The sequence below is a fragment of the Uloborus diversus genome, chromosome 6, assembly GCF_026930045.1.
Source record: "Uloborus diversus isolate 005 chromosome 6, Udiv.v.3.1, whole genome shotgun sequence".
NCBI lineage: Eukaryota > Metazoa > Arthropoda > Arachnida > Araneae > Uloboridae > Uloborus > Uloborus diversus.
This window is the reverse complement of record NC_072736.1, coordinates 160,836,848-160,850,301: the sequence shown is the minus strand read 5'-3', so window position 1 is coordinate 160,850,301 and position 13,454 is coordinate 160,836,848. Positions and strand designations below refer to the sequence as shown.

General features: G+C 33.2%; 1 protein-coding gene across 1 annotated transcript in view; it reads right to left on the bottom strand.

The window, feature by feature from the left end:
- LOC129224664 (transmembrane protein 62-like) overlaps positions 1 to 9,462 on the bottom strand; it is a 55,405-nt gene extending 45,943 nt beyond the window's left edge. Inside the window, exons 1-2 of the mRNA XM_054859204.1 lie at positions 9,274 to 9,462; positions 7,595 to 7,706 (exon numbers count right to left, since the gene is read on the bottom strand). Of these exons, the coding sequence (XP_054715179.1) occupies positions 7,595 to 7,706; positions 9,274 to 9,462 (301 nt within the window). The remainder of the gene's footprint in view (positions 1 to 7,594; positions 7,707 to 9,273) is intronic.
- Between the last annotated feature and the right edge of the window lie 3,992 nt (positions 9,463 to 13,454).

Genomic DNA, 13,454 nt, shown 5'->3' with positions numbered 1-13,454 from the left:
CATTCGACAAAAAAAACCCGACTTTTGTCCGATGCCTTTAAATTCACGAGCTCCCATTTTGTGCATTGAAAAGGAATTCCTTGAAACGCCAAAACACGTGACTGCAGTGTTCCTGCACTGTGCTTTTAACGTTGTTTTATTTCCTTTTATTTTTTAAGCAAAGGTATTTTTATATTTTTTATAACTAATTTTTGTTTGTAGCAAAAATACATTTTTAATATAAAAATTCCATATTTTCTATACTTACCTTTTTTGCCTAATTTTTAATAAATAAGCTTTATTTACTTTGGGGACATTAAAATAAAGATTTATTTCATTGAAGCATTACAAACTTCATTATTCTCAAAATTTAAATTTGACTTACAAATTTTAATTGTAAATGATTGCAGAATATACTGTTTACTCTTTTTTTAAAAATAAATTTTAGTATCTGTCTTGGACAATATTCAATTTTTTGCAACTACTCGGTATTGGCCGAGTATCTGATCAGAATTTCGCCGAGTACCGAGTACTCGGCAAATTGGCCGAGTAGGCCGAGTACCGAGTAGTTATCGAGTACTCGGTACGTCTCTATTTTAAAGAGTATCTGTGGAAGCACACTATGCGTTGAGCAGCTGAAACGTGTTTCTAGCAGAAGAAAGTGATGAACACTCATTAAATAGACACACTTAAAGTATTAGTGTAACAATGAAAGTAAAATACCAAGTCATTTTATTGTGAAAATCATGCAGCCACACCACTGCACGGGCCTCTAACCATCGTTACGCAGAGCACACAAGAACGAGATATTTAGCCTATATGAAGAAATTACGTCGTTAGTTAAAATTAACCATGATTCTTCATCAGTTTTTTTTTCTGTTCTGAAAAGGCCGGTAAAGGCTTGATGAATTTCTAATAATTTAAAAAACGGAAAACGCTTGCTCAAGTGTTGAAATGTGTCAAGTTTCATGAACCATTAAGGAAAACCAGCAAGACTGTTTTCCTTTGACATTGATTGGCGATTTACGTAAATTGAATTTGCTCATTTTTTATCATTCCTCTCAAAAAATTTGGGGGTGCGACCGCCCCCTCTTGACCCCCCTATTTGCCGCCCCTGCACGAGGGCCTATTCACTCCTATGGATATAACATCATCTTCTTCATAACTATTCTCTACTTTTTGTTTTATGGAGCTAGTTGATTTGATAAGTGAAGCATCCAAATGTAGAACAAACATAAATGTACAAATTGCAATTATTTTTAACCCCAAAATACTTAAAATTGTATATGGTAACAAATTTTGTAAATATTTGTCAGTTTTATGTTTTTATGTGCATAAGTTGTCGTAATCTTTCTACGTTTGCCATTCACTCACTTAATTTTTACTCAAAATTACTATGCTTTCTGAAATTTACCTTTACGTGATTTTGCCTGCTATACAAAAACACCTTTAAGATAGGAGCAGGCCCAGCTCTAGGGGTAGGCGACCTAGGCGGCCGCCTAGGGCAGCAGATTTTAGGGGTGGCAAATTCCGAAATTGAAACGATTTTTTAAAAATTTTTAATATATGTTTCAGTGCCATAAGATACGCAGCTTTAATGTTAATAAATAATATTAATTTACAGTTGGTACCAGTGTTTGAATATGCAAAACATAGTTCGGAACTCAACTAGAAATTCAGTTTAATTTGAAGGCGGCAAATTATGCGATTTAAAAGTCTTTGAAAAATATTACATAATACATGTTTCAGTGCCACAAGATGCGCTACTTTAGTGTTAAAAAAGAGTTTAAAGTGTGAATCAGTGTTTGGATATGCAAAAACCAGATTAGAATTTAACTACAAACTCACTTTAATTTTAAGGGCGGCAAATTACTTGATTTATTTATCTACTAGCGGTTTTGCATACGGTGTCTACCTCGAAAATATAAGTTATATCAAGTGACACGTGTTCAACAATTTGGCTCAAATATTAAGAGAAAAAATATACTGTAAAATTTCCTGTCAAAAAATTATTCTTAAATTTTGTTAACAGTTAATCTTTAAGTCCTGAATAAATTAAACGCAACCCTCCATTAATGCAACTAAAATCCTTGATGATCTTATGCTGGCAGTGCAAAAAAAAAGCCCAAAAATATGCAAAAGGAGAAATTTTTACCTCAAAGCAAAAGCAAGACATTTGTTTGTTCACAGTCAAGAAAAAAGTTGCAACAGATCCAAAATGATTTTATTCACGTTAATTTAAACTGAGCTCATTGGCAAACGATAAATTTCCGACTTGATATGGATGTTCCATTAGGCTTAAAAATGCTTATAACTCTTTTCCTGGTGATTTACAGCCTTTTTTTTAAATTTATTTATTTATTTATTTATTTATTTGGAATTTTAAATTTGAAGAAAAGGAAGTAAATCAACTTGAGGGATATTTTTCGCGGGCTTTCGAATGAAACCTAAGTCATGAAAATCGGATCATTTTGGGTAGAAAGAGCCATTTAATGCCATTTTGCCTCACAAACTGTTTGTAAGATTCTGGGAAACCCTTTTTCATATACATTTCTACAGTTAAAAGTGTTACTTTTTACTTATTATTGTAGAAAAACGTATCAACAGTATTTTATAGTTTCCATCAAGCACTTTTAAAAAAATGTATCTGAAAAAATCAAACATCAAACATTTCCTTTAAACACATTTCAGGCGTACTGGTGCTCCGCTCTCCTTTTTCATTTATTCCCCTTTCTCTAGTTCCTCGAAAATAAGAAAGTCTTCTAACGACACTCCGAAACTCATCTCTCTGATATTACCAAAAGAACGATGAAAATTGAATTTTTAGTGCTACAGTTTTGAAAAACTTAGGGGGAAGGAATCTCTGAACCTCTTCCGGTACCATCATTGAAAAACGCTCTCTAGGACTTCAATTTCCAAAAGTTTCCAGCGGAGTGCCGTAGCATCTCCTTTTTTTCCTGACATCACTGAAGATTATCTACAACTGCTGGACTCCTCTATTTCTACGTGCTCCATCTTTGAGTACTGACCGACCCCTTTCCAAAACCAGAAGTTTTATCACCTCATTCTCTCTATATACAATGTAAACATTATGATTGAAAAAATTGTTGGGAAAAAGAGAGAGAGATGGAACGAATGACATCCATTTCAAATGAGAAAATCTTCGGAACAAATCTGATATACCCCCCTCTTGGCGACTTTTTCCTGTTGGCGCCAAAAAAGCGTCGCCAAGAAAACTATGTATGACGTCATATGTCATACATCGTTCTTAGCGATGCTTTTTTAGCGCCAACAGGAAAAATTCAAATTATGTCATTAATTATTTAATGAAATTAATGCATTAATTTTTTTCCGTTGTTTCTCCGGGATACGAGCCCTTGGTCTCATAGTACTTTCGTAATGAGACCCCTGCCTCGGTCTCATTACGAAAGTACTATGAGACCGAGGGCTCGCCAGTTATCCCTCCGACTTTTAATATACATCACAGTCGGATATAAGTCACAGATCTCCTCCGTTCAGTATACAATAAAGTCACAGATTTTATGTGAAATTAACACCATTTTTGTGCTACAAAAATGCCAACCAGACCAAAATACAAACTACCAGAAACACACTAAAAACACAATAATTCAAAATATGTTCACTTACCTAACCTCTTTATTTTCAATTAGTTTAAATATAAAAAATCTATTTAGGACTCCGGTACGTCCAAACGTTGGACGACCTGACGAAAAAGAAGATTCATTCAAAAATTTCAATTGATACATTTGGACAACATCACAAACCGAACTCATAATTAAAATAGAAAATTCAACTAAATTAACATTAAAAAACAACAAGAAAAAGAATACTCTAAAATAAAGTTTGAATTGAAACTTTATTTTAGAGTATTCAACTTAAAATCTCCCTAAGAGCGGAACATATGAGCACCTACCTCCTACCACAGAGACACGTGAAAAAAGACAGACTTCGAGAAACTACTTTCCAGCGTTCAAGTTGCAAAACCAGGGTTGCCAAGTTATCGCCTTATTGGCGATTTTCATATCGAGCGAAAAATTAAAATCTCGCCAAGAGGGGGGCATATCAGAGGAGAGCGAAATCTTCTGCCCTTCCCTCCTAAAATTATTTTCTGGTTGCGCCATTGCATCTATGGGCTTGGCGAGAAATTGAAGAGAGATTGCCAAATTGACATCATTTTTGGGGATTGATTTTTGTTGCTAAAACTTGATAATAATTTGAGTCAAATAATAAACCCTAAAATCTACTGGAATTTTGTAGTGGTCTCCTCAAAAAGCTATAAATATAGGAGCTGCATCTTAATTCAGTTAGTCTAGTTTTAGCTTAAATGTGAGTTTGTTTGGCTGTGTGCTGTTTGAGTGAGATTTTTGTTTCCGTGTTTCATTGTATTTGGATGAAAATTAAATATGCATTAATAGTTGTGCATCAGTGTTAGAAATAAGAATTTAAATCTAGGTTTCACAAAGATACCTAGATTTAAATTCTTATTTCTAGACATCTAGAATATGTTTCCAGGCAATAAAGTGAACAACCTATTGTCAGGACAAACCTAAGCTGGCAGTATGGTTAGGCTGTGATAAGGATCTGCGTTGCCTTCACAATGCTGCCAGGTTATGTTTTCCCTAACTATATGTGAGATTTTCTATGAATCAAATACATATTTATCAGAACGTTAAAAAAAAATTGAATAGAAATCTACATGCTGCCGATAGAATATTAAAAAATAGCTGTAACATTTACAAAAGGAAAAGATGCTTTTAAGACAAACCCGATTGTATTTCAAAATTACTTTTACAAATAAACCCTTCTGATCAGTCACGGGTCTAAATCACGATGGGTCAGAAAGAAAAACTTCCAATATGCTAAAGTTTCAGAATCCAAATTTAGCACCTAGGACTGGAAATCAAAATTTTTAGTCACAAAACACAATTAACGACCGCTTATTTCTAACAATGTTGTGCATCTACTTTTCAAGGACACTTGAAATAAAGGCATACTTGTTACAAAATGTTCCTTCTTTAAAATTTTACACTTGAAGGTATAATATTCGTGAACTGCAGCATTTCATCATAAAATATGATGAAACTCTTGGTCCCTATAAATGCTCATAACTGAATTCGGTACAGATGTGATATACCCCCCCATTAGGCGACATTCGATTTTTTTGCACAAAATTAAAATATTTTTCTCGCCAATGAGGCGATAAGTTTTTATGCATGGCATCCCTGGCCAAACTAACCTGTGTTTAGCAACCCGAAGGCAATCTTACAGATCTGTTCAAACTTGTTTACTTGGGTTTCACGCAGGAGAGATACGTGGTGTTATTTCGTGCAATATAACTTACAGGAATGCTTATTTTGTGTTAGTTTAAATTCAGTAGTTGTGTTTTGAAGTAAAAACATTAGAAAATGCCAGTTTCTTCAAACTTGAAGGTTAATTAAAAGTTAACTCCAACGTGGTGTGTATCTGTAACGTGCCATTGTCATATGATGTATTGTTTTAGACTGAGTGTGAATATTTATACCATATAAAAAGGTAAGTTCTTTATTTTAGAATTCAAAAAAAACCTCTCACTTCCAAAATTCTTTGTTTTTACAAATCCTTGAGGGGTTCTTGTAGTTTTTAACTTTATTTTTACTGTATGTAAATTAATTTTACAGAAATAGTACAGTTATTTTGTTCTAAAAGTTAATTCTTATCGATGCCACGAATTATTTAGACATTCTATTAACGTGCCTCCTTTAGGTACTGAATTTTATGTTAACAATTGAAAGTTCTTTCGGTTGTACTCTTAAAAATGCTGAATTTTATTAATAAATCTGCACAATAATGGTGCATATTTCACACTTAAAACTGTGTCATTATTGTACACTGAACGGAAGGAGCCACCCTTGGGTGTCTCCAAGAAAATATACATAACTGTGACCATACTCCGACTGTAATGTATATTAACAGTCGGAGGGATAACTGGCGAGCCAGAGGTCTCATAGTACTTTCGTAATGAGACCGAGGCAGGGCCGAGGTCACATTACGAAAGTACTATGAGACCGAGGGCTCGTATCCCGGAGAACTGATGAAAAAAAATTAATGCATTAATTTTGACTTGTAATTAATACAATAATTTATTTCATTGTATTTTAATATGTTTACAAAAAACCCCGGCCCTGTACATTTTTGAAGCATATATTCGTGATGTTTTTTGTTGTGCTTTTACGTTGTTTTTATATATATTGTGTTCTGAAGTGCTTTGATCATGTTTTTTTATCTGATTTTTTCCTGTTGGCGCTAAAAAAGCATCGCTAAGAACGATGTATGACATATGTCATCATACATCGTTTTCTTGGCGACGCTTTCTTGGCGCCAACAGGAAAAAGTCGCCAAGGGTGGGGTATATCACATCAGTTCCCTGAATTCCAACACTTATAACTCTGAATACAGAGCTGAACCAGAATATAAATATTTGAAAAAAAGAATTTTTATTAGCGATAGGCCGGAAGAAATGCTGAAAATTTTGGGGGATAAACATTTTTCTCCCCACTCCGAAGGGGTACGAGGAAAAATTAAAAACTTTGAAATTTCCAGTAAAAAAACTATATATTCAAAAATTTGATTTGATTTTTAAAATTTTTTTTAAACATTTCCTTTTTGTTCAGTGTCTCACATAAAAACATTAACTAAGATTACTTAATTTCCCTGTACATCAAAGTATTAATTGCTACATTTCTCATTGATACTGTAAATATGTACACAGAACAGAATTAGTGTATGTTACTAATAATAATGTCAGTTACTGAAAATGTTTTAAGTAACAATTTTAATATAGTTTCATGAAATGTAATGTGCATATGTACACATATAAAAAAAGAAATGTAGCAAATTTTTAAAAAATAAGAAAATTTTTAGATAAAAAATTTCACAATGTGTGCAAAAAAAAAGCCAATTTTTGTCAAAAAATTAGATTTAACAATTTACAAAAATCACATTTTACTTACATTTAATGGCTGATTGATTGATGATTTGACAAATTTATAGACAGGGGCGCCCACCCCCTAACAGCAATGGCGCAACCCCTAAATATTATGAAGACCCCCCACCCAGCAAAATCAGAAAAAAAACCAAAACACCCCTCCCTAAAAGTTTCAATGGTGCAGTCTGCACTATGACTCCCCCCCCCCCCAGGTGGGCACCCCTGTCACAGATCATTTTTGCTGTTCTGAATAAAAAAAGCTACTTGCTTTTGTATTTACAGTAAAAATTTTATATAAATTTATGTTTAAAAGAAAAAAAAAATAACACGGATTTCATGTATCTTTCATGATTTCGTCATTTTTTCTTTTTAAAGAAAATATAGCAATTAAATACATTTCAATTTGCAAAACATCAATTTTTCTATTTTTTTCAGATTCCTTTCTTTTTTCTCCCCTTTCCCCGGCACCTCTATATTTACAGAAATTTTATTATGCTTAGAAAATTAAGTACAATTTATTTTTAAACAATTTTTACTATCATTTGCGAAAAGTAGAGAAGATACCATTTTTTTTTAAACTCTAATTTGATAAGATACGTTATCAATCGCTGATAAATGATATGAACATACCTGTTGCAAGAACTACAGATGGTTGAATGACAGAAACTGTCTCTTTACAAAATTTCCTCAGGTCAGATCCTCTACTCTTGTCTTGAAATAAACTAAGGTGTAAATCAGATATCTAAAAATAATTTTAAAAAGAAAAATTTAACATAATAATTTAAATTCAAAAAAAATTTTTTTTTTTAAACAAAAATTATTAAACCATTTTGAGTAGTTGGAGAAGCAGAGGGGAATTCTAAAAACTATGTTTTGAACCTTTTGAATAAGTTTTAAGTATTTTCATAACAATAAAATTAAATCATGGATAATTTATACATGTTTTATGCTTGCGCAGGTCTAATGCACTCATAGATATTTTTGCTTTTGACTAATTTTTCCACCTGCGAAAGAGCAAATAGAGTTCTTAAAGTAATGTTGATTTTAAAAGTGAATTGCTGGAAATTCTACCAAGAATTTCATTTTTACTTAAAATCAGCACCAAATGTACTCAAGAGAATTTGCACAGTAAAAAATTACATGAATTCTTCGCTTTCAAAAGTTCATTCGTGTCAGGGTTTCCGCTACGGTCGCATTTTTCGCATAATGCGAAAACACTATCTGAATTGCGAAAATAAAGCAATGCATTTTCGCTTTTTTGCTCACATAAAAAATAAATTAATTAAAAAAAAAGAAGAAATCTATGATCCTAGAGAGGAAGCATGTATGGCGATAATCAACTTAATCTTTTTTAAATCTTAGCTAAGATGTTTAAACTACAATTAAGTTCAATAACTATTAGTCTTATCCAGCATTATGTCCCCCCAATAACTGCTTTATTAGGAGGAGGGGACTGCAACGTTCTAAACACCAATCGTGTTTTCTTTTTTTATTTTATGTTTTAAAAAAATAGCTGTTGTACTTATTTCTTCAAAGATGTCACAGATGAAATATGAATTTTATTTTCAACTGGAGATAAACACACTGAGGCATATATAAACATATGAGAATGTGTAACATTTTAGCATTTTGCTAACATTTTTCCCTTAATTTTAGCTTTTATGCTAAAGAACTTTTGAACCCAGCTTAAACCCTGATTCGTGTTTTGTCTGTCATAAACCATTCATAAAAGTCACTTTAAAAAATATAGATACACATGCAGCAGACGTCAAAAATTGGTAAATGCTCTGGTTTGAAGAAAAAAATAAATGGATACCTTAAGTACACAACCGAAAGTCAAAAATAAGAAAAACCAAAAAGTCAAACACCAAAATATGAGAGGGCCAGTATAAAATAGCAACAATGTTATCCTGTTATCCAGAATGACTAGTACGCTGTCAAAACTTTTACTAACATTTAAATAAATTAATGAACTTAAAAGTCATTTCACTTTATCAAAACATCACACATATCAAAAACCATTACTTGCATAAGTTACTTTTTAATAACATGTTTTTTTTAATGCTAAATAAGTAAACTTAGTATAAACAATTTGTTGCACAATATTTCTAGCAGTAATAAAATGCATTTCCTTTACATTTTAACTGAAATTTCCAATGAAGTTTCTTTTTTCGCTTAAAAATATTTATAGCAGAACACATAGGGTCCTGAAAGAAATCCATCAATGCAACTTAAATTTTATCAGGGTAAAAGACAAAAAAGTACTACGTGTTTATAAAGTTGCATTAAAAGAAAATTTTAAAAATTACTTGTAAAAACCACATGAGATGTCGCAACCGGTCCCCTGGAAACAGCCTGTCCTCCAATTCTCTTTTAACCTCTTCATATTCATACTCAATATCATTACTAACATGTACAATATTTTGAAGTTTAGCAACCAAAGTTGACAGAACTGCTAAACTTGCCAATGCGACAAGAGTAATTTTTGATAAAGACATCTACACTTATCAAATAAGATCAAATAATGCGCAAAGAACATCCACTTTTTTTTCATCGACAAGTTGTTGACATCTCAGAAGCCCGATATGTGTTTGAAATGTCTTCCTAAATTATAGGCCGTTACAGTTTACACGAATACGCTGTAAATGGAGAAACCTACATGTATCCATTATAATCCACTAGTGGCGCTGCTTGACTAATTCACCTCTCCACTACTTCGCGCAAGCAGCTGTCGGAGCTGGTACTTCTGACTACTCGGCAAACTGATGTGCAGGGTGATATTTTGCAGTTTGTAACATTTTTTATATAAAGATCGATTAGATGGGACCATAGGCGCCTATATAGGAGGGTAAGTTTGGGGCTCGAGCCTCTCCTTAGAAATTAAAACTTCCTTGCTTTTAGTATTATTTTCTTTGAAAAATGTAAAAACATTTTCTCCAGTCATTAATGAATAAGTTATTAAAAATGTCAAATTTTAATGACTCTAATCTGTCCTGAAATCGATTTCCATGGGAAAAATATCCTGCTAAACTATGGGGAAAATATCTGAACCCCCACTTACAATTTTTTATGCGCGCTCATATAGGACCGCTGCCAAAACCCAGCCATATGGCCATCATAGAGAGGGTCTAAACGTCACCTCCAACAATGGTTTCGCAAAGGATTAACAATCATTATATTGCCATCATTTAGGACGGTCCCAGAAGGGAATTCCCCCCCCCCCCCCCGGTTTTTGAACATTAATGATTTTACATAAAAGTGGGCATGGTTTTTGTTGTTTTCAAAAAAAAAATTGCCTTCGAAATTTGAAATGACGGACCTGGACCAAAGTCCTGGAAAGGGACTCGAGTTTTGTCAGAGTTTGGAGAACGAGGACAGGATTCCAGGTCTCTGATCCAACACAGGTAATTCGTCGAAACTGGGGGGCGGGGGGAGACAGTTTGGACTGTCTTTGTTTTTGATAATGTAAAAGCAAGAGTTGTGAAGTGTTTCGGGAAGACTCTTCCCGAAAAAATTCCAAAACTGGTGTTTTAAACCAGTGTGGGGCCTGAACTACCCGCGAAGTTGATCCACACGTGGCTCGCAAAGAATCGAAAATTATACGCTGGAATATCTTCCAAAACAACCAATCATCTTCAGCCGGGATTATTGTTGCAAATTTGATAGTCATAGTCAGAAGTGTTTCTAAACAGATATAAAGACTTTAAAAAAAATCCCCTGCTTTATAATTTTCCTTTCTTTTCCGCGTTTTCCCATGCTTCTAAAAATATTTAACTGTCCTTATTTTGCATGTGTTACGGCCCGCAAGATTCCCCTTAGTATGATATGTGGACTTCGGGAAAATGAAAGGTGCGTGCTATCAGTGCGCCTCAACCAGAGGAGAGGAGGGGCACAGTGTCCATGCTCCCCCCCCCCCCCCAAATGCTGAGTTAAAGATAAGAAAGTTATTTTAAAAGGAAAAAATAAGTGTCCGGAAAAAATCGTAATTTCTCTTGAAAAGAAATAATTAAAGTAAAAATGTTCAATAGTGGCAGATTATTGGTCAGCTGATTACGTCTCACACCTCTTATGCCTTTCATTTTTTCTCTTTTTCCCTCGTCTGTCTGAAAACAAGAAAATCCCCTCCCCTATAGCCCGACAAAACCATAAAAACATTTCAAATCTCGTTTCCAGAGATTTCAATTCAACCTCACTAACTGAAGCTATTCAATTTTGAATAGTTACAGTTAGTGAGCCCCCAAAACACCTCGCCCTCTAACAACGTCAAAAATCGCTTAAAATTGCTTTTAGGTGCTTAAATTTCGATAAATTGAAGCTCCAAAACGTCATCAAATGTGCCTGTAACGTCAGCAAATAGTTCTACAATCGCATTTCTAGCGCCCCCCCCCCCCTTCCTTCCGGTAATAACATCAGAGTTTAGTTTTGTCTGCAGCTGCAGTGGAAACAAAATTTCAAAAAATGGGAAAAATCGATTTCTACCTGTTTTTCTAAAAATCGAACAGAGACAGTACCCAAGCTCTATCCGTTACCCTAGTGCCAACAATATCTCCTATCATCACGGTTTTAGAACTTCAATTTCTACATTTTTCCTCGGACATTCCATTGAATCTTTCTTTCCCCCAGGACTGTTATTTATAATTTATCGGGGGGGGGGGCAAAAAGAGTGCATACTCCACTCAATTTCTCTCGGAAAACAACAAAAACCATGCAAACTAAAATTAAAAAAAAAAAAAACACTAATTTCACAAAGCGAGGGCTAACCCCTTAAATAACTTATCCCCTCTCAACACTAAGTACCGAAAATTGCGCTTTTTGAATTACTATTTCAATATTTTTCGGGGAAGAGCCCTCTGATCCCCAATTAGATGGGAGGGGAGGGGTGAATAAAAGTGTTCCCCTAAAAAAAAAAAAAAAATCTGTTTGCGTCGCACTGTTTTCCGTAAATGTTTTTGAACTAATTACGTTCTAAAAACTCAATTTTGCACTTCCATTAGTGACATCAGAATAAGATTCAGGGACTAAGCTGAGATTTTTATCAAAATCAAAGTCTCATAGACGGAACACCGGGGTAAATGAAGATTCGATTTAACCCCCTTTTTTTGCCCTACGAAAAGAAAGAAAAGCCAGGAGTATTGTTTACAGTCGCTTTTTCACTTAAAGTAGCATTTTTTTTACAATAAATGCAAATTAGTCTGTCTTGCCCATATTTCGGTATAATAGTCGCCACATTGGCCTTTTCTTCAAAATTGTGGCTTTTTAGTCGCCAGTGGCAGCCCTGCGAATTAAAAGGTTGCAATTTTCGGTCGATGTGAATTATGTGTAAAAAATATACTAATTAATTTAAAATATACCCTCACAATTAAGCTTGATGTTCGAAAACATAATACTTTTACTTTCCTCCGGTATTTTATGTAAAAATGTATTAAAAAAACAACAAAAGATTGTCAAAACTGTTAAAAAATATTTGTAACATGATTGAAAATATGATGAGAAAATGGACCAGCGATATTTCATCGTCAGTTCATCTAAATTATTTAATTTAAAAAATCACAGGCCATAACTTCTTACATATGAATTGATAACGAATAATAATTAAGAAATAAAAAGGCCATGCAAGATCTCAAATTTTCTTAAATCAGGAAAACAGTAATTGAATGCATATAAATTTTGTTTATTTTAAAATGAATGCCAAATACTGTTAACATAAAAGGAAAACAAATTAAAAGATACATCACATTTTTATTTAAAATTTCCATGCTATTACATGTTTGACACACAAAAATACAAATTTTAAAATTGATTTCATTCTAAAATTAAAAGATAAAATTTTATAGAAGTGTAACTTTCAAGTAGTTTCTACAGAATTTTAGTCACTGAAAAAAAAAAAAAAAGAAAGGGCAAGTTGTAAGACACACAAATTAAACTGAACACATTTGGAACAAAAATACTCTCATGCATTAATACTGACTGGAAGCAGGAAATTTCTTTGTAGTATTACAAAACATACATTACATAAAATTTCAGCGAGAGCCAAAGGAAAAAGTATCAAAGATATTGTTACAGATCAATAGCAAAGTGTTGTAGGCTTAAGGGGGTATTCTAGTCTAGAGGCTTAATTTTAAGGTGATTTTACAGGCGTAATAGAAAAATAAACAGCAGCTAATTTCACTATCCATTTTTATCAGTTTTTTTATTAATACTTCAAAAGTATAAAAATGCATAATAGTTGAAAAAAAAATCAAAATTGTAGTTGGAGGAGGCTGGCAAAGTGGGGACTCTAATAAACGGGGGTCTAATGGTTGACGTGATTCCAATCCTCTAGGTGATCTGAAACATAAAGTGAAGGTTAATTCTTATTAAAAAAGGATGTAGAATTGTCTGGACGTAGCCGATTTGAAAAATTTTTTTTTCACAAAATGGCGTCTTTTTGAAAAACAATGTTCATTTTTTGGCTCCTTTTTTGAACTTAGGTATTTTTTTTTTAAATAAT